Source organism: Delphinus delphis, chromosome 1 (assembly GCF_949987515.2).
Source record: "Delphinus delphis chromosome 1, mDelDel1.2, whole genome shotgun sequence".
NCBI classification, from domain to species: Eukaryota; Metazoa; Chordata; class Mammalia; order Artiodactyla; family Delphinidae; genus Delphinus; species Delphinus delphis.
The window spans coordinates 107,568,741-107,595,399 of NC_082683.1; the positions used below are offsets into that span (position 1 = coordinate 107,568,741).

A 26,659-nucleotide genomic window follows, 5' to 3' on the forward strand; every position below is an offset into this window, starting at 1 on the left:
CCAACAGGGCACCCATGCAGAGGGGTGGCCTGGCATATGGGGTGTCAGACCTGAGCAGGGTGAAGACATGCTTACATGGAGTGGTGGAGCCCATATTGAGCCCATACTCAGTCAGAAGGGCATCGAGGCAGGGGAAAGGGTGGCAGCGGAAGAAGAGATTATTTATACACAGAGGGTTTGATCAAATAAGTAAATACATTGAGGATAAAGACAGCTAATTTCCCACTAATACAGTATAGAGGTACAAAGATGGAAAGGGATAAAACTAGAATGAAAACTGAAGTGTTGGATTGAAATTGAAGTGAACTCATGGTTTTCAATACAGTTATAGTATAAATAATAAACATAGTATAAATAAATATATGTATATATTGTTTATATATATGTATATGTATACATACAAAAATATTCTCGGTCCACTGAAAGTACCTGGAAGGAGCAAAATGCCAATAGCAATGAGCATACCTAGCGCACAGAGTGTGGCTTCAAGATAGCATTCTCAAGGGCTCCTTGGAGAAATGCCTGATTCCAGGGTTGGGGCAGGAAAGTACAAGATAAGCCTGGAACATCTTGGTATGCCAGAAAGCAAGGACATGTTCAAAGAATGATCGGGACATGATGAAAAGACACAGAAGCTTAGCTTGAAATGTTCCAACGGGAAAATGTGAAAATAGTTTTACCACCAAAATAATGATACTAGCTCACTGATTAAAACAGGAAACTATGAGCTCATATAGACATAGACAAATAAACTGAAAATTTGATGAGAAATGTCATCAAGTATCTCCCCACAAAACACTTAACTACAAAGAGAAGACGACTAACTTTAAAGTGGCGAAGTTTGGAAGACACCATTTAAATCAAGTGATCAAAGTAAACAGTATCAGTAATGGGCCAAATAGAAATTATGTGCCATCTGATAAGATACAACAAGAATACAGCATTGCTTCTGTGATATTCCTGCCAAAAATGTATAACCTTAAGTCTAATCATAAGGAAACAGCAGACAACCTAAATTAAGGGCTATTCTACAAAATAAGTGGCCTGAAATTTTCAACAGTGTCAAAGTCATAAAAGTTGAAGAAACACTGAGAAACTGTTTCAAACTGAAGGAGACTAAAGAGACAAGATAACTAAATGTAACAAGTCATAACGGAGAACTGGATCTTTTTGCTATGAAGGGCATTATTGAGACAACTGACAAAATTTGATGGGGGGGTAGGGATGAGGATAAGACAGTAATAATGTATCAGGGTTAATATCCTTATTTTGATGGTTACATTTTGGTTAATTAAAAAAACGTCTTGGGCTTCCCTGGTGACACAGTGGTTGAGAGTCCGCCTGCCGATGCAGGGGACACGGGTTCGTGCCCCGGTCCGGGAAGATCCCATATGCCGTGTAGTGGCTGGGCCCGTGAGCCATGGCCACTGAGCCTACGCGTCCGGAAGCTGTGCTCTGCAATGGGAGAGGCCATAACAGGGAGAGGCCCGCGTACCGCCAAAAAAAAAACAAAACAAAAAAAGTCTTTGTTTATAGGAAAGACACCCTGAAATATTTGGGGAAGGTGGAACATTATATAGGTAAGTCACTGACTTTCAAATGGTTCAGGAAAAAAAAGGTTTTGCTACTATGCTTTCAAGTTTTCTGTAGGTTTGTGATTTAAATTTAAAACATTTTTTAGAATTTTGTCACTTATTCAAATGAAACCTTTACTAGCCACTCTAAAATGCTCACCCCAATGACACTTCACGTTCTCCTTCCTGCTTTAGTTTTCCCCTTTAGCACACATATTTCATTTATTTATCTAGTTGACTGTTTCACCCAGGAGGATCTATGAGGGCAGGAATTTTTGTCTGTTTTATTCACTGCTGTGTCATGAGTGCTTAGAACATTGCTGGAACACAGCAAGTGCTCAATAAATAATGAAAAAATAAATGGATAAGCCTGTTAAATAAATGTTTGAAGAAAGATATAACCATTACAAGGATGGGTGAAATAAAACTGTTACTCTCATCATCAATGATAGTTTGTTAAAAATCCTTTTGGAATTGAAAGTCATAAAAATATTAATATCCTTTAACCTATAAATTCCACTTCTGGGAATTTATTCTAAGGAACTATCCTAAAATATGGGGAAGTAATCACAATGTCAAGGTGTTCACTAGAGTGAAAAACAATAATAAAGGCGAGAGAGAGATAAATATTCAAAAAGCATTGGATAAAGTATGCCATACCCACAGATTAAAATTCTATTTCAAATCCCGCCATCCTCTGAGCCACCTCTCGCAGTCAGCGCGTCCCAGCGCATTCCCTCCTTGCCCCTCCATCTGTACCCACATTTACACCTCCACACACACCCGAAGCCACAAAGTATACTCTGCACGCTCCAACTGCACTCTGTTTTTACCTTCCTGGGAAACCCCACACTCCACCCACCTGGACCAGGCCCTGGCCCTCGCCCCAGCCTGCAGCCATCCCCTATGCTGTTGAAAAGAGAACATTTCCGGATGGAGGGGCTTGGGTAAATGGGCCAGTTTCCCCATCGCAGGGTGCTGGCAGTTGGGCTGGGTCCGAGAGACCGGTGCCCTGAGTCTGTTCTTCAGGGGAGAGGCTCCAGGTACAGGCAGCGATGGTCTCCTGAGACGAATTCTAGACACCTCACTACTGCTGGGAGGAACAACCGGCCCCAACGATGTGCGTTCGGGTTGCTTTGGCCTTGGACCTTGGGGCCCCATGGTTCCTGGTCAGGGGCTCACGTCACTGCCCCAGAAGAGACTTGTGCCCCTTGCGTGTTCAGTTCACTCCCCCGTTCTGGCCTCCGGCTGTCCTGCCCCTGCACAGCGTCGGAGCCAGAGCCCTGTCCCGGACACCTGGCCACAGGCCCTGAGCCAAGGCGGCGCTGCACTGTGACTCTGAGTAGGAAGGAAGGCACTGAGGAGGACTGGGGTTTGCTTAATAGGTGGGATGAGCCACACTCCTCACGGAGGAGTCTGGGACAAGGGGCCTCCAACACTGGGGCACCCAGGTGTAAAAGAAAAAACAATTAATTAATATATTAATTTAAAATAAGGCTATAGGTATAAAGTTTCAATTATGCAAGATGAAAAAGTTCTACAGACCTGCTGTACAACATTGTGTTTATAGTTAACAATGTAGTTAAATTTTAGTTAAAATTTTGTTAAGAGGGTAGATCTCATGTTGGTTTTTTATCACAATAAGAAAAAGGCTATAAAATATATATAACTACATGTAAAGGATGTTTTAAAAAATCTATCATGCCAATCTGTGTATGAGTACAGATATGGAATTAATAAACACATTAAAAAATTCTATTTCATTTGAAATTCCATTTGTTTTGAAATTTCATTTGAAATTCTGAAAATGCGGGAAACTGCTTTTTTTAATGTATTATTACATGAAGGGAAAAAACAAACAGAATATAGATTTACAGTCTATTAGTCCAACTAAATAAAAATATGCACTTTAATAAGCAATTATTGTATTGGGGCAAATTTTGTTCTTCTCTATTTTCCAAATTGTTGGTAATATGGTTGTAATTTACATTCTTAAAATACATCTATAATAAATTTATATTTACTTTTAGAAAACACATCATGGATGAAATTAGCTAGATATAGAAAGTATTAACCCCATGAAAGAATAACTGTTTGGCTGAAGAGATTAGGAACATACAAACCAAATATTGACTAGTCTGCATTCAAATATGACTAAATATAAAAGAGGTAAAAAAAATTTAAACCTGTTTGAATAAAATGTTAATAGAAAAAAGTGATTTACATAAACTCAAAAGAAGAATTTGGCAGTATCAGTGTATTACTGCTGATGCAAGACATGTTAAATGCAACAAACTCTAAAACCACCAAAAAGGTACACTCTACTGGATCAGGGTAGGTTCATCATGCTTGTCAGGCCAATAAAGTATCCTTCAAGACTATCCAGCACCCCCCGTTCTGATTCCATGCTCACCAGAGAGTCTTCTGATTATTATCTTGGCCTCCCGGTTAACTTCTTCTAGGAAAGGCATATCCTAGACCTTCACATAGCCACATGAGTACTTGAAATAGGGCTAATCTGAATTGACATGTGCTGTAGGTATAAAATCCACCCCTGATTTTGAAGACTCTGTATGAAAAAACAAATAAATAAACTACCTCAGTAATAATTTTCTTGATTACCTGTTGAAATTATAACATTTTGGATAAGTTGGGTTAAATAAAATATGCTGTTAAAATTAATTTTACCTGTTTCTTTTTATTTTTTTAATATGGCTAAAAAGAAAATTTTAAATTACTTTTGGGGCTCACATTTGTGGATATTATTATATTCCTATTGAACAAGAACACTGAACAAGAATACTGCAGTTGGGACTTCCCTGGCAGTCCAGTGGTTAAGACTTCACCTTCCAATGCAGGGGGTGTGGATTCAATCCCTGGTTGGGGAGCTAAATCCCACATGCCTTGCGGCCAAAAAAACAAAACATAAAACAGAAGCAATACGGTAACAAATTCAATAAAGACTTTAAAAATGGTCCACATCAAAAAAATCTAAAAAAAAATAAAAGAACACCGCAGTCAATGTAATTATACCATCTCCCTATAAAGCAATAAATTGACCCTCTGGTTTAGACATTAGCCTCTTGTGAGTTTTCATGGCACAAGCCTGTCCCTCACAGGCTGATCAACTTTGCGTTGACAAAATTAAGCCATGCTAAATGGAAGATGAGACCTTCACTGAAGTGAGCAAGTCAAGGTTCTGGCATCCTCTGAGCTTCCTGGGCACAAGTTGTCAGCTCAGTCATTTCTCTACCTTCCATCATTTTCTCTCTCAGTTCACAATCTTGTGTTTAGACTGTGTTTTTCAAAGGATAGGGTTGTGTATTATTTATCTTTGTTTTCCTAGCACTTAGGTGCTTTAAACAAAGATATTAAAAAGTTTGTTAAATGAACATTTTTCTACATCCTTTGCCTTTGATCATAGCTACAGGCCTCCTTGCCTTGAAATACTGTGCATAACCTCCTCACTTCTTCATCCGTTAACTGCCACTTATAAAGATTGAACACATAAAAACCTGAAAGTGAACTTATACAGTCACGTGAGCTAAAAACAATAATATCTAGTGTGGAGTGAAAGCTTCATAAGCACCACAGCACACTATATTATCAAGGACAGAGCCTTAGAGACAGACTACAGAATTGATATTTCATCATTATGCAATGACCTACATTATATGACCTCTTATTTGTCCCTGAACTCCAACAGCAACCTGAGGCTAATATAAAACAGTGGTGGAAGGGAAAACAGATGACACAAAAAGAAAAGGAGGTTTATTATGGGATCACTGTAATGATTTGGCTTCATAACATAGACCAGATGGCAATAGCCCCTTTCTCAGCAGGTGGCTTCTCAATGTCCTATGGGTTGTAAAAAACAAATTCACTATCAACCTCCTCTGCTAATAATTATTTCTGAGTACTGTGGCAGTATCAAAACCATGGTGAAAACACACACAATCCCTCAACACAAGGAGAACTAAATAAATAAACTTCTAAATATTTACTTCTGACAAAAGGAAAATCCTCTTCTGAGAAATGCTGTTACCTAACAGATCTTGGCTTCTAAAAAGCCAGGTATGTTCTCATCTTTTATTTTAAATGAAGAAGATGGCCTTTGTTTTACCCAATTTTTTGGCTGTTTTGCAAAAGCCATTGAAAATGCCTGAGAAAGGACTGGCATCAGTTTTACTGAGGTTTAATATTTATAGTTGCTAATTCTGTAAAATCATGAACGCTTTTTCTTTTTTTTTTTTCTTCACCACGCGGCTTGTGGGCTCCTAATTCCCCCACCTGGGATGGAACCCGTGCCCTCTGCAATGAAAGTGTGGTGTCCCAACCTGTGGACTGCCAGGGAATTCCCCATCCTTTAATATTTTTATAAAAATTGTGTATACAAGAATTCGTTTGCCTTCATTTTCCATACCTCCAAAGAAACCTTTCTGGTGTACAAGACAAACTGAATCAAATAGTCTCTGAAAGGTGACTTACCGATTCCAATAAAAAGTATAATTTGATGACAATTTCTCTTCAATAGTTTGAGACACTTCTAACAAACTACAATTCAGTTGCCTTAACTAAAAGCCTGCAAACTGACCTTTACAAAATTTTCCCAGTAGAAGCGTTCTTTCATTCTAGGAGAGAGAAAAGATCGTACATATGTTACAGCTCTTTATCATTTTACATATGGGCTGAGCGTCATCTTTTAGTGACTTCCCTCCAGATAGTTGGTTGCTCTAATATTTTCCAGAATTGATTCGTCCTTAGGTACCGACTTGACTGAACTATTAAGGCTCACATCAATCCAGAAATTCTGGCTTTAAGATAGGGAAAATGGGAATAGGAACCGCAGAGCTGGCTAACTCCTAGGGACAAGAAGCAAAGTTCACCACCAAACGAAGGTCACTCAAGTGCAAACTTGAAGCAGAAAGGCACAAGGAGAGGGAGAAACAAAGTGGCCTCAGCTCGAATCGCATTTAGAGATCTAGAAAACAGACATAACACATCTCAGTTTATAGTCGTTAAATCGGATGATATTCGTGAATGTGGGACTAAGAATCATGCAATATTTGAAAAGTAGAAAGGAAACAGAAACTCTGTAAACCGTTAAGCGAGGGCTGTAAAACGTGAGTAAAGAAAAGGAAGGTCGTAAGGACCCCACCTTCCGGGAGAGTTCCAGTCCGCGTTAGCTGGCGGACTCAGGAAGAGGAGGAAGAAGAGGAGGGAACACTTCAGCGGGACCCTTGGCGCCCAGGCTCCCGGCACGACTTGGAGCAACTCGCTGACGCATGCGCAACTCCCTGACCTAAAGACGAGGGGGCGCCCCGGCCCTCGTTTATCTAGAGGCGGGGGAGGGCGGGGCGAAAACACGTGACCGGGTTGCGGCATTTCTGGCCCAATCCGAGGCGTCTCGGAAAGCGCCCTTGCAGAGCAATTCGGGTGGCCCCTGTTCGTCCGTAATTTCCTGGCTATTTGACTCCGCTCTTGAATCTAAGAATTTAGTTTGTCAGAACTTTCTTCCGTGTGTTCCGTGAATGAAATTAGTGGCACACTCTAAAGTGACTGGCGCTTTTTATTTATTTTTCTCTATAACTAGAGTGTATTTCTGTAATTTCAAGTCCTGTTGCTCTCTCCCCAGCACGCTCAGGTCCTCTTCCTACTGCGTGAGACTCCAGAATCGCTGGAGGGCGCCTTTGTGTAAAATCAATCCCCTAGGAAGAGAAAAACTGCTTTATATCTCAGTGGTAGAGGATTAGGGAAATTAAGGTAAAAATTTGAAGAGGCAAGTGTCCCACAGGACTACCACAGATAGCCTCAAAGACATACCCTAAAAGACTACTTTATTTCAATATAAGCATTTAAGTAAAATCTCCCGCTCTGTTTATTCCAGGCTGCTATCAAGAATCTGAAGCAATGATACTGGGATAAGATTACCTGCAAGATGTGGTTGGTTCGCCCCAGAGGAGTGTTACGAGAAACAGGTTTTAGAGAAACTCAGTCTTAAAGCTGGAGTCCTTGAAGTGAGAAGGGCATGGAGTAAAAGCAAGATGGATGGGGCTGATTTCTAGGGTTCTGATCCATCATGAACTGACTTTTACAGCCCAGGAACCTTGGCATTGGGAAATCAAGCAGTACTGCAAAAGGATAAGATGCCAAATATGTCGAAACAATAAAAAAAGGAAATTTCCCTCCACATATCGCAATATGGATAGCTTGGTAAAAATAAGACCCCTCACCTGGAATCCTGTTCAGGAAGAGTTCACTCATTTCCTACAAATAATAAATCCTCAACACTGCAGAAATGAGTCTGTTCATAACTCAGAATATTCTCAGAAAACGGGGACGGGGTGCACAGCTAAAAGCTCTGAACCTGCACTGGCTTTTCTGCTAGAGTTGCAGCGTGATGGTAATTGCTGCTTCCCTTGCAGACACTAGCTTCCTCTGTTGCTGCTGTCATTGGTTCTTAAGAAATATAGTTGCTCCAACTTCAGTTCCTTCCATGATACTTACAGATTCTTCTACCAACCCTAGTATTCCTCAGACACAGCTGTCTATATAAATGACATTGAGCTCCATTGAGTACACTGCTACTGGCTTCTTGGTGCCAAGAGAAGATGACTGTGGGAGAAAATGCCTTCCAGTGGAGAAACCCAATAGCCTCTGTGAGTTAATTCTGGAGCTGTGGAGTGAGTCTAACCAGGAAAAGTTACAACTAAAGTGGAGGGCACAGGTCATGGCCTTCATCTGCAAGATGGTGCCGTCTGAGTATTTAATAGGAGAATCAGAGAAAATAGGGAACTGTTTACAAAGTCACTTCTTGAACAGCTAGAATGAGTTGTTTTCACCAGTGTTGTGTGCCTATTTGGTGGCGTCAGTATTGACAAGTAATGTGGATGTGTCCATTTTATAAGTAACCAGGTACAAATGATGCCTCAACAAAAATCTAAATTATTTGTAAATATTCATAACATTGAAAGTCATACTTGCTTCTGATTCCTACTCAAGCAGAACTGCTGTCATGGGATAACCCTGCTTCAGGGTCTTACCACCCAAAAAAGTGGCTAGATTTGTATAAAAGTATTTTACCAATATATAAAGCCTTTTTAAAGATTCTCCTGGAAATCATTTTGTAATTTCCATTTTGTGGTAGAATCTGTTCTCCTTCAAGTTAGGGCTCTTCATTAGACTAGTAGTAACACAAGTAGCTGCCTCAGGCCAAATTACCCAAGCCTGGTTCTCAAATCTTAGGCTGATTAGTACATGAAGAAGGAATACAGTAGTAGAATGCTATTATTAAGCAACAGCTGCAGAATATCATTGCATCCAGTACTAGGAACAACAGAGGGGAAATTTTCAGCAACAGGGAAAATAAATGTCACGTGTTCCAAAGCCTCTCTTTAAAATATAGAACAAGGAATAAACAATACTTAAAAGTATTTTTGAATCACAATCTGTCACAGAATTGCTTCTTTACCTTCACAATCTGTCACAGAATTGCTTCTTTGCCTAACACCTCCACCAAAAACTTTTAGTGTATTTCTACCATCTTCTTTAACCAAGAGGGAAAAGGCTTTGAATATTTTAAACCATAAAACCAAAAAATACCATACTAATTTCAATAAATAATTCCTGCAGTTGAAATATACTTCAATATTTTCCATCTGTCAGGAAGCAGAATTCCATAATTAAAATACCTTTTCGATATTAAACTGTAAAGCAATCATGAAAACATTACTTAACATTACACTTATGCCTTGACTTTATAAAATAGATTCGAGTTGTCTACAAATGAAACATTTTAAAAATCACTTATCACAGGAAAGCCAAAATGAGAGCAGAAAAAAATGTTTGAATCAGGTTGGATTTACTCAAGGTTAACATGCAAGAATTATTTATACTTACATTACCTAAGGACTCTGAAGGTAAACATTATACAGTATTAATGGAGACTTTGCACTCATTTTAGAAAACTATTTGGTGTACAAGAGGTTTACAATCACTTTAGTTAACTATAGATATAGTTACTTCAACTGTAGGTAATAAGTTATTACTTCAAATCAAAATACAAAAAGTACTGGCTCAATCTCCAACTCAAAAAGGAAAATCAATTTTTTCTGCTCTTTGGAAAAAAAGTTAGTAAGCTGATGAGTTAAACTATTACATTGTAGTACCTCATATTCACATCCAAGCGTTTGAATGTTAACTTTCAAGCTGATTCTGTTTCTAAAAAGACCTTCAAAGCCCCCAATGGTGGTGTTCAAAAAATGAATGTCATACAGTGAAACTAATCATTAACAACAAATCTTCAATTTATTTGAAGCAATTCGGTTTCAAAAACTTTAAGTTACAGCAGTCACAGAAAAAAAAACACGGAACAGTCAGAAATAATAAAAGAATAATGAGGAGTACTGCATTTTTTTGTTTTTAACACTGTCATGGCTTTATTCAAAACACAGTTGCACAAAAGTATTAACTTCAAAGTTTTTAAGGAGGGTTTCGAGGAATTCAACACACTATATACATACTGCCATACAAAGAGCATTAAAATAGGACCAAAAACTTCTACAAAATATAAAACCCACCCTTACTTATTTGCATGAAAATACCACCCACAAAGCTAAGTAAGTCTTAAAAAGTTTTTTGGAGGCTCTAAGTGTTGTTTTCAAACCAAAGAACTCTCATTTTGATTGCACAATAAGATGATTGATAAGAAAGTCAATATATAGATTTAACTTTTAAAATAAGTATTTTATAATCTGGCATACTATGCAATGAGAACCCTTAACGGACTAAAACAGGGCATTATAATTGTTAGAAAGGAGTAAAATGTTAGCCTTTTGGAGATTCCAATCCCCCCACTAAACTTATCCCAACAGTTTTATTTGTCAGTTATGCAAATTTTTTAGTTTATCCACAAATAACTTCATCATTTTTTACTTTAAATCCCCAAGTCATACATTTTAAACCAAAAAAGAAGCAATACTATATTCAGTAATTTAAATGTGTCCCAGTACGAAAGTGTAGCTTCAATTAATTTGCTGATACTAACTTTTTAAAAACTTACAAATATTCAAAACAAAGGGGAAAAAATTTTTAGATAGCCAAGATTAAGAAAGCAATTGCCTTGAACATGGAGCCTCCACAACAAAAAAAGGGGATGTACTTGCCTACTCATAATATTATATTTAGTAGCTGTATAAGGAAACACACACTCACAGTTATCCCAAATATTTTTCTATTTTTAATGGACATCCACCTGAAACCAAATCTTAATTTTAATATTGATTTAGTTTCAAATATTTTTCCAACTGTCCAGTATATTTCAATTAAATGCTATATCTGGTAATGCTTTAAAACTATAGAAAGAATAATTAAAGGTTCTACTCAGGAAAATTAGAAGTACTTTGCAGAGTGGTATCTAAATCACTTGGAAAGCTAATCTGATTTGAATGTCTCATTAATTATCAACAGGCAATTGTTCTGACTTTTGAGGAATACACATGCTGCTTCCAAGAGCCTCCTCTGCTTCTTTTCTTTCTTCATCCTCCTAATACAGTCTGTACATCTTGTCAAGAAAGAGATTTACAGTAAGCAGAGTCTGTTGCATAAAACTGTATTGATAATAATATTCCTATTTCAGAAAATACTCAATTTCTTTCACTTAGCTTGTTTAAAGCTAAGACAGGTCTGAAAAGGTGGTTGAGGTATAAGACAAAGTCATCTTGGGTGTCCATAAGTTTCCCAACTCTTTTTTGAGAAGAGGGGAGTGAAACAAGAAAGGAAGGTGATCATAAAAGAATCACTGAGAGGAAAACAAAGAATGCACACTTAAAACAAAACAAAATAACAACCGTTGGCAGGTCATGATCTTCGACTTGAAGAAAGGGCTCTCCTACATGTCTCTGAAATCAGTATAAGCAATTTTTCCTTGGAAACTAAAATCTTCTTAGTCACCTGGCTTAAAAGGTTTTAGAAGCCTTCACAAAAGCCATGAACTATATTGTTGAATAGAACCTTTACTATTCTGCTCCTACTTTCCAAGCTACTCATGTGACAAAAAAGCACCCAAATACCCTCAGCCAAAAAAAAAAGTCACTGCCTTCAAACTAAAGATCTCTGGGTTGCCCCTAAAAAAATAACCAACTTATCATTCAAGAGACTATTTTCATTCCAGATTCCAGCCAACTGTGATTTCAGTTAATTTATAAATAACTTTAAAATCCTATGAATGAAATGCACCATATTACGCCTGTGTAAAAGCAATCATGTTTTAATTATACTAAAAATGACTAACACAGTGAACTTCAATTAGAAAAATTAAGATTCTAAATAAATTGCTAGGGAATTTCACAATGGGGTCAATGAAAATTTGTCTCTACATACAATATGATCATTAACAGACTAGTTAATCTTATTTGGAATGGTAAGGCAAAAATAGTAAAACCACACTTTTCCTATAAAAAGTTACACATTATCTTCTGTAGGGATAGCTATCGTACATGAAGAAACAAAGAAGATGTGATCACTCTATTGCACACCCAGGAACATTAGGGAATCTGGTCTTAGAATGATCTAGTCATCTTCTTCCTCTCCATCATCTTCAGCATCTCGTTTCCTCTTTTCCCCTCGAAGACCTTCTTCTTCTGAAAGAGTAAAAGGAAAACTGTAAAATACTTAATTTTAACAAATGAATATTTGTTAAGCTACAGAATTTTGAATCTTAGTGAAAAGTTAATGGCGTATGAAAATTATAGGTTAAGTTTCTCCTCTGCATTACTTTCAATTTCAGTATTGAAACAGCCTTAATAGACTTAGAAATCCATAAATAATGACAGCTTGCTATGCGCCTTAATAGACTTAGAAATCCATAAATAATGACAGCTTGCTATGCACCCTTGTGGCCAAATCATGAAGTACAGATCAAAAAACCAAGGGCTTGACATCATTGGAATTGTTAGTGAATTTTTAAATTTCTTGAAAGGCCTAGGTAAAGAGAAGCAGAGAGCAAATCTAAAACGGGCATTATCTGGAGTTCAACTGTTCTTCTCTTATAAATAAAGTTTCACCCCCTCCAAAATGAAAGGCCCTAAGAAAATAATAAATTGAGCTTATGGTTCCATTATCTCTTCATTCCTGTTTAGAAAATAAATGTTACAAGCTGTTTTTTTTCTTTTAAATGGAATTAATGAATACCCTGAGAAAACTCCTCTTTAAAAAAGGTTTTACACCAAAAAAAAAAAAAAAGGTTTTACACCTTTCAAGGAATTCTATTATATGTTACCAACATCAAAGAGATCAGTGATAATTTGAATTATAGACTCATTCTTTAAAATCCATGAATAATAGCTTTTTAGGATTTTTGAATGGCTAATGTAACTCACCCTCTTCTTCTTCTTCTTCCCCTTCTTCAACGTAGTCATCATCATCTTCTTCATCCTTGAGATTCAAATATTCAGTTTGAATATGATGCAAATGAACTTATTTTCGAAACAGAAATAGACTCACAGACATAGAAAACAAACTTACAGTTACCAAAGGGGAGAGGGGGTGGGGGAGGGATAAATTAGGAGTTTGGGATTAGCAGATACAAACTACTATATATAAAATAGATAAACAACAAGGTCTTACTGTATAGCACAGGGAACTATATTCAATATCCCGCAATAAACCATAATGAAAAAGAATATGTATATGTATACATATATATGTATAACTGAATCACTTTGCTATATACCAGAAACTAACACAACACTGTAAATCAACTATACTTCAGTTAAAAGAAAAAAATTCAGTTTGAGAATAAATAAGCCATGACATGGGCTATTCACTGTTTGATAATAATACATTCCAATAGGAGCAAAAACTATGGTCATCCTGTGTTCTGACAACCTCTGCCTCACTTACAGAGGTCTTTTTTAAAAACCCAACTAAATCTATTTTCTTCATGAAAACAAGTTATGTTTGAGACCAGCAACGTTCAAAAGAACTTTCTGCAACAATGGAAATGTTCTGTACCTGTGCTGTCCAATACAGTAACCACTAGCCACAGGTGGCTCCTGAGCATTTGAAATGTGACCAGTGCAAATGAGGAACTGAGTTTTAATTTTATTTTACTTTAACTAAATAAACAAATGTGCCCGGTGGCTAATGGACAGAGTAACTTTTGACTATTTCAAAGACACAGTCTTCTGTTTTATAGACTGAGGAAGGATCACCTGAATCTTAGCCTGAACACAGCTACACGTGTTGAATAAGTCACTTAATCTCTCTGGACCTTAGTTTTCCAATCAATGAAAGAAAGTATTCATCTAGAAAGATCTCTAAGTTCCTTCTACATCTAAAAATCTACACATCAAAATAGCAAATGTCAATAAAAATCACAATAAAACTTGATCTACAACCCCTGTGGAATGAGTTGTTCTGGATAGCTAAGATTTAAACATAGCCTTGAAACATCATAACCATTTATTTTTTAATTTAGCCAACTGGGATGAAATCTCTAAAGTACATTGCACACTTCTACCATTTTATGCTAAACCTAACAAATCTTTTTCTTGAATTGTCATAGTCACCATTGTGACCATGAGCAGTACACTAATTAGTATATGCCAATTCTCTCAAAGCCTATTAATATATATAAGATGGTTTTCTCCTTTTTAAAATGACCCTGGCCTCTACTTTGAGTTGTATCTTTCCACAGTTTTTATGCCTTCTCTTTTGCAGTTAGTTACTATTTCAATTTTAATCTGCTATGGATTCAGAAAATAGATCAACAAGCTTACCAGAGAACTGAATATAAAAGAGAAAACAGGATTAGAATAATGGCTTGAATACTCTCCTACAAAGAAAATGTCTTTTGTTACGTATACCTTTCACAGTTACCGTCTTGTGCTTGGTTGTGTTCCAAATGGTTAAGTTCTAATATATGTTTGAAAAAATGGAATCAAGCTAGGGGTTGATTGGAGGGTCCCCCCTCCAACCCCAAAATAGTTTACCCCTCCTTAAAAATAGTTTAAATGGCAAATGTTAAAAACTGCTGGGTAGTTAGGAAAAACTTGGACAACCCACACTTTTCAAAGTATCCACAGCTCTATTTGTGTCTATAAATATTAAACAGAACCTATTTTTCCAGCATTTAGCTTAAAGCCCCTGAGAAACTAAACTGCATGACACTTATATCAGAAATCATTCTTATACAGTCAATTCAAACACGAAAACATTCCATACCAGAACACCCAAGCTGCCAGGAGCATAAGCAATAGATGGGGTAGCAAATAAACTAAGGAACTATAGTAAAAATCAGGAGAATGTGTGGGCTTACATTTAAAGAAGAAAAGAAAGGAAGAGAAGAGGGGTAGAGGAGAGAGGGGATGGAAGAGTGGGGAAAGAGAGAGGAAAAGAAGGAGAAAGAAAAGGACATTTTAAACATTTCAAATCTGCAAGGAATGATAAATGAGGGTATTTAAATATTTATAATTTTTTAAAAGCCACTTGAAATACTAATCACATTTATTCATGATAATTTAGAAAAGCCCAAGTCTAAAAAGCAAATCACTTCTCTGGATTTTGTTTTAAACAAAACATGATTAATCAATTCATGTTTTTATGCCTTTTAAAAAAATATATCATCTATTAGATTACCAGAGACTTGCTCTGTAAAGATTATGGTCTTAGTTCCTAACTAGTGGGTAATAAAATGTTTCCTCATTTGTACTATGAATAGTTCAAGAACACCATAATTCCCAATTCTTCTAAAGCCCCCATCTCCATTTTTAATGAAGTATACTACACATACATAAGTCCTTCTTTATACATATTAATTCCTTACTTCTGAAGAGCAGCTGAAATAGAAACAAGACTCAAACAAAACAGAGCTAATCAAATACCATTTCTATTTCCTTCTAATTTCTTTTTTAAGTCTTATAGTCTCTGAAGTTTCTCTGGCTCTTAGCTTCTAAAAACAAGACTTCGGGCTTCCCTGGTGGCGCAGTGGTTAAGAATCCGCCTGCTAATGCAGGGGACACGGGTTTGAGCCCTGGTCCAGAAAGATCCCACATGCCGCGGAGCAACTAAGCCCATGTGCCACAACTACTGAGACTGCACTCTAGAGCCTGTGCTCCACAACAAAGAGTAGCCCCTACTCGCCGCAACTAGAGAAAGCCGGCATGCAGCAACAAAGACCCAATGCAGCCAGAATACATAAAAATAAAATAAATAAATTTATTTTTAAAAATAAAAACAAGACTTCATTTTAAAAAACATCCAAATTATCTCATCATGATTGAAAACTTCTGGTCCCAGCTACCACATTGACTTAATGTTGTATGTATTATCTTAGAGATGTTTGCTCTATACTCCACATCATTTTTAGTTAATATTTCCCAGTACTCAATGGAATGATAAACATAAACATTTGCAGTTAGCTGAAGGTCATTTTTAAATGACTTAATACTATTTAAAGAAGAATTACTGGCAGAGAAAATAAAAAGTCAATTGCAGGGAATTCCCTGGTGGTCCAGTGGTTAGGACTCCGTGCTTCCACTGCAGGGGGCATGGGTTTGATCCCCGGCCAGGGAACTAAGATCCCGCAAGCAGTACAGCACAGCCAAACAAACAAACAAACAAACAAAACAAAACAAAACAAAGTCAAACTGCAAAATAACAAGTCCATTATTTTACTAAGTAAATTAAAACTTAGGGGAAAAATATTCAAGTTGTATGCTGATGTAAACTGAATAGGTTGCCTTTCTCCCTGAATACTTAAAATGTTTAAAAGTTCTGTTCTTCATTATTGTAAAGCTAACTCACGAAAGCCCCAAACAAGTTTAAGTCCCATTTTTTCTACACTAGTTTCATATTTAAAATGGTATCAGAGGGCTTCCCTGGTGGCGCAGTGGTTGAGAATCCGCCTGCCAATGCAGGGGACACGGGTTCAATCCCTGGTCTGGGAAGATCCCACATGCCGTGGAGCAACTAAGCCAGAGTGCCACAACTACTGAGCCTGTGCTCTAGAGCCCATGAGCCACAACTACTGAGCCCACGTGCCGCAACTACTGAAGCCCGTACGCCTAGAGCCCGTGCTCCACAACGAGAGAAGCCACCGCAGTGAGAAGCCCGTGCACAGCAACGAAGAGCAGCCCCCGCTCACCGCAACTAGAGAAAGCCTGCCCGCAGCAAAGAAGACCCAACACTGCCAAAAATAAATAGATAAAATAAATGATAAAATTTTTAAAAAAATGGTATCTGAGAAACATCATCATTAATTAGTGATACTGTCTATCTAACTAATGTAAAAGTCATTAGGAGAACAAACAAAAATACAATTTCTAGTCTAAATAAGAGATGTTATTTTTAATAAATATTACTTTAAATTATGAATTATGAAAACAAAACTCAATAATTTAACATTAGGAGAAAATAACTTATCTAAACTCCCAGGGACTAAAGATCATTTGTTCAAGTCAACTGATTTCCTGTGAACCTACTATGTCCCAGTCAATGTACTGGATGCTGAGATAGAAAAATGAACAGCCCTCCCCTGAAGGAGCTATCTAGTAGAAAGTGGCCAAATAAACAAGTTTTTACAGAAGTGTCTACAGGCAACAGACACCTAATCAAGGTTCAAAGGTAACAGAGGAAGGAGTGACTGTCTCTTAAAAATTACAGAAAGCTTCAATAATGAGGCAACGCCAGAGTTGACTGTTTAAAGATAAGAATCACGAGGCATGATTTGAGTGGTAGTTACACAAGTATGTACATATATAAAATTTCATGGAGTTGTACATAAAATCAGTCCACTTTACATGCTTTAGTATATTTATGTTTACCTGAGAAAAAAGAAAGTAAAGTTCATCAGAAGGCATGGGTAGAAAGTCATTTCAGATAGAGTAAACAATGTGTATACAGACAGAAAGGCATTAATAGCTTCGTGTGATGATTTAATTTGGTATTGAGGGAGATGAAGCTAGAGAAGGTAGCAGAGGCTAGATAATGAAGGGCCTTGTATGTCTTGGTGGCAACAGGGAAACATTAAAGGGTTTCAAGCAGGCCAGTGATATGATCACATTTGCATGCAGACTACACAGGCAAGCACTATGGAGGATACAACAAAGTGGTGACGCTGTTCTCAAAGAGACCATTTAGAAAACTACTAGAAAAGCATAAGCAAGAAATAATTAGGGGAAAGTTTTCATGAGTGCCTATAACGTGCCAGCAACTAGATACTTTACACATGTTAGTTTGTTAAATCCTTAACGACCCTATGAAGTTGGTATAATCTCAGTTTTATAAATGCAGAAACTGAGGCTCAGAAACATTTGTAAAATGTTTCCACTGTCCCATGCTGCTGAGAGAAGAACCGATTTGAAAGCTATCTAGGAGGTAAAATCATAGGGTTTATTATTATCTGGATATAATATGAACTGAGGGGCAGTGGGAAAAAAGATAGGCACACGCACACACACACAAGTTAGAAACAACTCTCAGATTTCTACACAGCTTACTTTTTATATTACTTAACCCTATGCCTAAACAGTTAATTTTCAGTGCACATAAGAAGGTCTATTCACCTGAATTTCTTCTTTCATTAAGTATGAGAGGCCCACCTCCTCTTCTCCCTCTCCCAGTTCTGAGCCTGCTTCATCTTCATCCTCATCCTCATCCTCGTCCTCCTCCTCTTCTTCCTCTTCCTCATATCCTTCAGGTGGACCAGCTTCATCTTCCTCTTCCTCTTCATCATCTTCATCTCCATCTTTAAAAATATTTTAAAAGATAAGCAAATGTCCAGGCAAATGTTTTTGCCTTGGCCCCTCAAACTCGTAAGCCAATGGGTAGAAAGTATATCAGGGTGATTTTTTTTTTTTTTAAGATTTCTCTTTTATAACATCCCATTTACTGTTTGAGAAATATGGTGTCTAAATATTAAAATTTTCCCAACGTATAGATTTTTCATCAAAACATTACATGGACTGAAGTTTATTTTACTTTGTGGACACTTCAAAATCTGCCTGTCCATCATTCCATCATTTTATAACACTGTTTATCTATCAAATTCTTCTTACATGTGAAAAACTTTTCAACCAGTAGTAACAGTGTCCCATTACTGACAACAGCTTTTCTGTCATCAGATCTATTAGTCACCCATTTATCCAAAAATGTATATTCAACTCTCTAAAGCATTTCCATCACCACCACCACCCCCCAAAAAAAAACATATCCATTAACAGTCACTCACCATCCTCCTCTCCCGCAGCCCTGACAACCGTTAATCTACTTTCTGTCTCTATGAATTTGCCTCTTCTGGGCATTTCATATAAATGGTGTCATACAATATGTGGCTTGAGTACGGCTTCTTTCACTTAGCAGAATGTTTTCAAGGTTCACACACTGTAGCATGTATCAGTACTTCAATCATTTTTGTGGCCGAATAATATTCCATTGTATGGATTTATCACATTTTGTTCATTCATCAGTTGATAGACACTTGGGTTGTTTCTACTTTGTGACTTGTATGGATAATTATGTGATGAATGGTTCTTTTTTTTTTTTAGTACTATTTTAAAAGTTACCACTTTTACTGGGTGGTGGTTAAGTTTACAGAAATATAAAATTTCATGGAGCTTAATATTATAACAATCATTAAATTCCCCAAAGCTATCAGAAATCTGAATGAATACAAGACTAGGGCTATGAGTTTTTAAATTTTTGTCTTACTAACGTCTTTTTTTCCCCACACCTAAATACCCAGGCCCAATCTAATCTGCCAGCTAGACTGGAGACTATAACTGTGACACATTTATGAGTATTAAGAATGATTACCTTCATCATCCTCTTCTTCTGAGTCTGGTGCTTCATTATCCTCCTGGTCAAATCCATCTAAGTATGTGATTTGCTGTAGCAGTTCAAAAATACTTTCTCTATAATCTTCCAGGTTTGTGATCTCACAGTTAAACAAGTCAAGACTCTTCAAATTCTTAAGATTTTGCTGGAAAAGTAAAAAGTTAAAAATTACATTCAAGATTTAAAAACTCATGTTATTTATTTTTAATTCATGAACCAGAACATGTATAAAACTTTAAATCAAGAGAATGATTTTTGGATTTTTAGAATTTTATAATGAAGGGTTATTATATCAAGCACAGCTAATTATCTTAATGAGGCCCTGGCACCTAAACTCCACGGGAGTAGGAACTTTGTTTTGGCAACTGCTGTATCTCTAGCACCTGGCTTAGTGCCTTACTCATAGTATGCACTCAGTATACTTTGTTGACTGAATCTGTGCCTAAATAGGCAACAACAATAACATGGTTAGTTTAAATCCACAGTCAAGCTTATTTTCAACAATTTCAACCTCCTCCCAAGCTTTTTTTAAAAAATCAGAGCAACAATTTTCAGAGTTTCACTTCATCCCCTTTTCCTTCCCTCATACCAGAAAACAAAGGAGCAAATAAAAATAATCAAGAAGAAAGAAAAAGGAATAGAATTTAAGAAAATACTGGAAATTTTAAAACCAGATATTCAGCTCCTGAAGTTGATGATAAAATAAATTTCTCACTGATTTAAAAATTTATCTGGGGCTTCCCTGGTGGCGCAGTGGTTAGGAATCCACCTGCCAATGCAGGTGACACAGGTTCAAGCCCTGGTCTGGGAAGATCCCACATGCCGCGGAGCAACTAAGCCCATGCGCCACAACTACTGAGCCTGCGCTCTGTAGCCCGCGACCCACAACTACTGAAACCCGCGCACCTAGAGTCCGTGCTCCGCAACAAGAGAAGCCACCGCAATATGAAGCCCGCGCACCACAACGAAGAGTAGCCCCCGCTCTCCGCAAGTAGAGAAAGCCCGCGCGCAGCAACAAAGACCCAACGCAGCCAAAAAACATAAAATAAAATCGTAAAGTAAATAAATTTATTTTTAAAAAATTTATCTGAATGTTTTACTCCAAAGGAAAATAAAGCAGTATCATCTAGATCACGACATATAAGAAATTCAGAAGTTTCAAATGAGTGACATAAATACAAGTCAGTAAGATAAAATTCAAGCAAATCTCAGAAAAATTCAACCAAAAAAAGCAAGTCCAGAGACAAACCTTTCCACTTACCAGAGCTTCTACTGTACTAAGATCTTTGATTTTGTTTCCACTCAAATTGAGGTAGGTAAGGTTTGGACATTTCTCTGCCAGGACTTCCAAGCCTCCCGAGATTATATTGTCACTAAGTTCCAACTATAAATTCAACATGGGGAGAAAACAAAGAATGGTGAAGGCTTAGGACACATCAAAGATTTCTCAAATGTATCAATTTAAAGAAGAAAACAATTGTCATTCTCTCTGGCTTCAAGGGACTGTCACAGTCTTTAATTTCCAAAATCCCACCTATGACTGCCAAATAAAATATTAGAATCTCTATATAACAGACTTCTAACTCAGTTTTGGTTCCAGTTGTATAATAGTTGGATTTTATGTTTCAAAGAAAAACATTTGGTAGATGTTAAATTCATGCCATAAAGCGATTTCATTAGTCAATTTAAATTTCCAAAAGTAATATGACAGCTGATTTCAAAATCCTACAAAACCCCATTTTCCTACCTCTAGAAACTTAGAACCTTCTAATTAAAATGCAGAATGGTTGTTTCATTTGGGAAAAAAATATACATAATAGCCCACGGCATCAAAATCATGATGCTTTCACGCCTAGTGCCAGCTTACCTTTCGAAGTTTATTTAAGCTGGGCAGCCGGGCCAGTGAACTTAGTTCCACATTAGCCATACTCAGAAACTCTAGTTTTTTAAAAGTATCATTCAGGCCCTCAATTTCCCCATTGACACAGAGGCAATTATCAAGGACCAACTCTGTCACCTATAAGAGAGAATATGAATGATTCTTTAGTTTGCAGTCTGTTTAGCAAAAGACCTGGGTCCTGACACTCTGGAAATGTGAATATTAAAACCATCAATTCCCTCATATAGATCCTTTTCATTCTCCCCCCAAATTGAAATACAGTCTTAAGTCATCATTATAAGTTAACTTTTTAAATTTAAACTTGGACTAAGAAGTTCAATGCCTGTTTCAAATCACTAATAAAAAAATTTTAATTGCATAAAAAATAAGACTTTGAAAAAGGTCCCATGTGAAAATTGTTTCTGACCCTCATGAAAAAGACCCTCAACATCAGGGCATATATTTATGCATGAGGGGATACCAAGGCTACTGAGAAAGGATTTAAGTGAGTCCTAAAACAGCAGGGAGAAGAAAGGAAATTGTTTTATTCACTTTTTCAGTTTAAACCCCCTTATTTTGGTTGATAAATGTCACCAAAACTCAAAAATACCTTGTTACCCTTCATGAAGAAATGTTAGAAAGCTCCTTCTGAGACAGCCCAGCGTTCATATGTTATTTGTTCTAATATCGAGGCGAAACAATATCACCCAGGACAACACATCCTTGACAAAATGCTATTTTTCCCTGCCACCCTGGTAGAATTTTTGTGACTTCTCCCCAGTCTTGGGAAGGGGTTGCTGGATCCTCTCTTAGGTCAGAGTTGTAACAAAACTTTCCGGTGTGGGCCTAAATGGACTTAATCTTAAGAGGGAGGCAGGAAACCCTGGCTCTCCATTCTCAATGCAAAAATATGTTTGAGGTATTTTGAGAAATAAAAATTAGCAACAAGGAATGCTACCTTCTCTATTTGAACATGACATAATTATTTCAGGAAGCAAAGAAGGCATCATAATCTGTTTAGAGAGGAGGAAGCCAAGGCCCAGAGGGTAAGCATGACTGCCTAGGGTCAGTCACAGTATGTGGCAGAGCTGTGCCTCCACTTTGTCTTCTGACTCCTAGTCTAGCTGAGTGGAGGAGAGAGGGCCACTAGGTTTGGTGTCAGAAAACCAGTTCTTCCACTTGAGTAAGTAACTTCACTGCCCTGAGACTCCTTTTGCTAATTTGGATTCTACAACAATACCATCCACCTTACAAGTCTGTCGGAAGGAGGAAACAACAAACACGAAAAGTGCTTTGTAAACTGTAAAGGGCTATACAAATAGAAGACCGTTATTACACCACAGGGGAAGGAGGAGAGGCTGCAAAAAGGCAACATCCGGCACTCCCCAAAACTGGCAAGGAAATTACTAGGGATAGGATAGGTATAAGAATGGGGAAGGAGGGGCAAACCCACTTTTCCAACCCAAGACATAAAAGAGTATTCGAAATGTGTGCTTCTTTGAGAGAGCATTTTAACTTTGATTTTGTTTGTTTTTTCCTTAAGCCCCTAAAGACTAGGCCCTAGGAAACTTCAAGTTATCTGTGGGATGATAGTAGTGACTGTTTCCTCCTCCCTGCTATCTACCAATTTCAGCAAAACAGAGACTTTTTAAAAAGTACATAAGGACCTTGGATTCCCACCCTTCACGCCGCCACAGCCCACCGAACAGACCCTACTCATCCTCCACGCTGGTATGCACAAGCACCACCTCCACCCCTGCTGGAAAAAAATTATATCCCTTATATTGCAATTCTGGGGTTTATTTCAGAGGCCGCAATCAGCAAGACCCTATAGACATTTTCCTCTGCGACCAGAAATGCGAGGTTCCTCGTTGGCCGTGGGCCCCGCTCTCGCGACCTGCCGCTCCGACCGACGGGAAACCCCACAAGGGGCGGGGACTCCCCAAGGAAAAAGGGGGTCGCCTCCCAGCCCGCGTTCCCCTAGCGCCTCCGCCCCGGGCGGGGAGAGCTGGGTGAAGCCGAGGAGGCGCCCGCGAAAAGGAGGCGGAAACGCCTCCCGCCCGACCCCCGAAAAGTTGACCACGACCCCGCCTCACGTGGCCCCTCCCAACCCCGTCTCTTTAACTAAGGCGACAGCAGCGAGAGCGCATCATTTAGTTTCGCCGAGCCCATCTTGAAAACACGAAACTTCTACGACCCATTTGTTGAGTTTTGTGAAACCGTCTCCAGGGATCAAAATTGGAGTTGCAGCCACCACTACGACACGCCGAATTTCGTTACACCGCGGGGGGACGAAGGGGATAAAGCCTCGTGTCCTCTCCCCACCTTCGGCCACTGCGACGAGTCCCAAAACTTACCCGCGGCCGAAGAACGGGCCGCTGACCCAGATTCCGCCTGGCGGCGGGCGGCGCGCACCGCTTCCCGGGGGAGTGGGCGCCGCCAGCAGTGGGCCGTCCGCGGACTCCGCGAGCGACCCCAGCCCGCGCCCGGCGCGACGTCGTCCAACGCCCAGGGGACTCGAGGCCGGAGACGCCCCCCAGCCCAAAAAAAAGAGTTGGCAGCACTGCAGAAAAGTTGGACTAACTTCTCAGGCGACGATGGCTGCGGCAGAGGCGAGTGGGACTGGGGGGTCGCGCCCACGCCGCTGGCCCCAAGGAGCTGGAACGTGAGGAGCGAAGCGGCCGAGCGGCCCCCAACACCCCGCTTCCCGCCTCCACGAGGCCAGGACGTCTGACTCGAGGAGAGGCGAAGGGGCTTAGCCCCCAAGCACACACAAAAACGCCCCCTAGAAACTTAAACCCTTCGCCATTTTAAGTAAAAGATTTTAATGATTTAAAAGTTAAAATTAAATATTTTCCCCCAGCCCTACCCCCAGATGGGGGTTAATTCATTACCCCGCCCCACACACCCTCCAGGACCCCCAGAAACCCGATCCTCCGAATACAGGGCTGGTGAGGAAGGGGAGGGGGCTGAGTCATCTCACCTCCTCCGGGGCTCTGTCCCTTAACTCCAGGTTAATCCTCTTCTTCATCTCCATGTCCTCCTCCTGCTCTTCTGCTACTACTCTCCTCCCTTACCTTTTCCTGCCTTTCCCACTACCCCCAACCCTAAAATTTTAAAAGATTTGGAAATGAATGAAAAGAAATGCAAATATAAACGCCCACCACCACCACCAGATAGGTGTGGGGGAGAAAGAAGGGAATAGCAAATGGAGTCCAAGGAGTTGGGACTCTAACTCAGCTGCCCCCACCTTCTTGTCCACACACTCGCGCGCGCACTCACACGCACACACATACACACACCCGCAGTTCCTTCCCCTTCAATGGCTGCTCGGAGACTGAGCCTCCATGACACGGCACCGCCAACCCCCTGGCCTACACTCCACCCACCTCCCGAATGTATTGGTTGATTCTTCAGCATCTCACTACTCCATTGGGTTACATAAATGTCTATCAGTCTTTAGGGCGGACCTGAGCCAGAAACACTGTGCCTATTGGCTACGACCAAGCGCGCAGTTAACTCCGATAGGTCCAGGAAGGTGTTCGTCCCGGGGAAATGATTTTGAATCCCAGTAGCCCCCCTCCTTTTCTTTGTGTGATTGGCGCGCTTTCCCTAGGCGACCGGACGGTTTTGAAGCCTGTCGGGTTTCTTTTTGTTTTTGTTTTGCCTGATTTTAGTGTTAAAGGAAGGAAGAAAGCATCCTTCTGACGTGTGGAAGTTGCGAGACAGATAATTTAGCACACGGCACCCACCCCGCTCTTGGCGGTTTTAAAGCACAACTCCTGCTTTGCAGCCAAAGTGTACAGCAACGTGCACATCACATAAAAAGGACGCCTTCGTGGCACTGTCCTGCCGGAGATAGGCTTCTGGTGCAGAACCAGAGCAGGGATAAAGATGGTAGTTTAACTTCCACCAGGAAGGACTGAACGATTTTGAAAGCAGTTGGGTGAGGTATAAGTTAGGCACCTTTAAATAAAACTATCCTGGAGGAATTGTTACTGAGGTAATTGTTGCTGTAATAAACACTAAGACCTTGGAGGGAAAACAGTGCTGGCCTAACGAAAATCAGACATCAACGCACATAGAAATGGTACTGCAATGCCTATCCTTTCTAAAATCCCTTTGGTTGGTTTCCATGGAAATCTGTAGTTTAAATGTGCTTTTAAAAGTCTGTCAATGTGGAATATAAAAGAGGTGTAAGAATGATTTTAAAAAATTTTGTCTTGAGAGTCTAGTTTTTCTTAGTTCTTGCTTAAATTCTGTCCTTTCCATTCCTTTATACCTTTCTCAGGGTAAATACCCAAAGAAATTCCAGATGATTTGGGGAAGGAAGTGGGTGACTTAGTACAACCTCTCCCAGAGCTGAGTGTTTTATTTGCTATTTTTCCAGCTTCTCAAGTTAGAGACCTTAGGATACAGATTTCTAACCACTCCACACTACCTCTCCTCCCATACTGAGACACACAGCTCCTCAAATAGCCTTACATTTAAAATGTAAATATCTGGTATTTGGCATGTTAAGTACTTTAAAGGAAAACAAAATAGTGATTGTCTTTTCCTTGCCAAGTGTTTCCTTTGAATTCCCTGAAAAGGAAATTTTATGAAGATGAAAACAAAGCGGGAGAGGGAGAGCTTTTGGTATAAAATGACATGGCAGGGGGCAGGTATTTGGAGTTAGTTTAGTTTGTTTGTTTGTTTGTTTGAATACAGGCCAAAGGAAGCCAAGATGATATAAAACTGAACCAAAATGAACTGAGGAACAGTTCAAGGAAGAGTTTAAAAAACAAGAGAAGGAAAAAAGGGGCTACAAAGAAACCTGGAAGCACATTTTAGTACCAGCTTAGGAAGAAGTCCTGTGTTCTGATCCCCCTAGCCATTGCAGAGTCTGGAACTCTGGAATGGAATCTCAGAGAGAGTTCAGGGACGGAGATTCAGATTTGGGAGTCATCCACATATGAGTGATAGTTGAGGGCATGAGAACAAAATAAGATGTCCACAGAGAATGTATATAAGAAGATTTATCAGGCAAAGGAGAGCAAAACATGGTTGAGGGGAAAGAGGAGAGAGAAGTTAAGTTGTCTACCATAGTTGTCAAAGAAATTGAGGAGCAGGTAGAAAAGAAGGAGGTGAATTTGTGGGGAAAAAATGTATGGAAGCCAAAGAATTTCAAGGGGGTTAAATGGTAGGGCTTTTGTAACAGAACACAGTAGACAGAATGCGAGAGTGGGCTAGAAATACTGAATGTGAGGAAAGGCCATGAATTCATTTCCCCACTGGATAGTAGCTGCAGAAAGTACACCATAGTAAGCATAAACAGGGATCCACGAAAGTGGGCCTTACCCCCCATACCCATTGTCCCCACCCTCATATC

The 26,659-nt window shown here is 39.1% G+C and overlaps 1 protein-coding gene and 1 long non-coding RNA gene across 5 annotated transcripts in view; both read right to left on the reverse strand.

Moving 5' to 3' along the window:
- Positions 1-6,863, reverse strand: part of LOC132436306 (uncharacterized) — a 36,263-nt gene extending 29,400 nt beyond the window's left edge. Inside the window, exons 1-2 of the long non-coding RNA XR_009521761.1 lie at positions 6,733-6,863; positions 3,988-4,143 (exon numbers count right to left, since the gene is read on the reverse strand). This is a non-coding gene — a long non-coding RNA (uncharacterized lncRNA). The remainder of the gene's footprint in view (positions 1-3,987; positions 4,144-6,732) is intronic.
- A 3,005-nt stretch (positions 6,864-9,868) lies between these two features.
- ANP32E (acidic nuclear phosphoprotein 32 family member E) lies at positions 9,869-24,605 on the reverse strand. Of its 4 annotated transcripts, none has more exons than XM_060029148.1 (7): positions 24,272-24,605; positions 21,277-21,426; positions 20,671-20,793; positions 19,389-19,554; positions 18,140-18,321; positions 12,953-13,007; positions 9,869-12,211 (listed from the first exon to the last, which is right to left on the reverse strand). In XM_060029148.1, exons 1-7 carry the CDS (start codon positions 24,323-24,325, stop codon positions 12,144-12,146), a joined length of 798 nt encoding a protein of 265 aa, XP_059885131.1. In that variant the 5' UTR covers positions 24,326-24,605; the 3' UTR covers positions 9,869-12,143. The 4 variants fall into 4 exon arrangements, with proteins under 4 accessions (XP_059885131.1, XP_059885122.1, XP_059885139.1 ...); XM_060029139.1 differs by having other exon boundaries at positions 9,869-12,214; XM_060029156.1 differs by lacking the exon at positions 24,272-24,605 and adding an exon at positions 21,899-21,915 and having other exon boundaries at positions 9,869-12,214.
- Positions 24,606-26,659: the final 2,054 nt, after the last annotated feature.

Excerpts from the sequence above, each read along its gene's own strand:
- ANP32E (XM_060029139.1), bottom strand. The coding sequence starts at position 24,325 with ATGGAGATGAAGAAGAGGATTAACCTGGAGTTAAGGGACAGAGCCCCG. Across the intron at positions 21,427-24,271 it reads GGGACAGAGCCCCGGAGGAG|GTGACAGAGTTGGTCCTTGA; the intron begins GTGAGATGACTC and ends TCTCTCTTATAG. Across the intron at positions 19,555-20,670 it reads TTAGTACAGTAGAAGCTCTG|CAAAATCTTAAGAATTTGAA; the intron begins GTAAGTGGAAAG and ends TTACTTTTCCAG.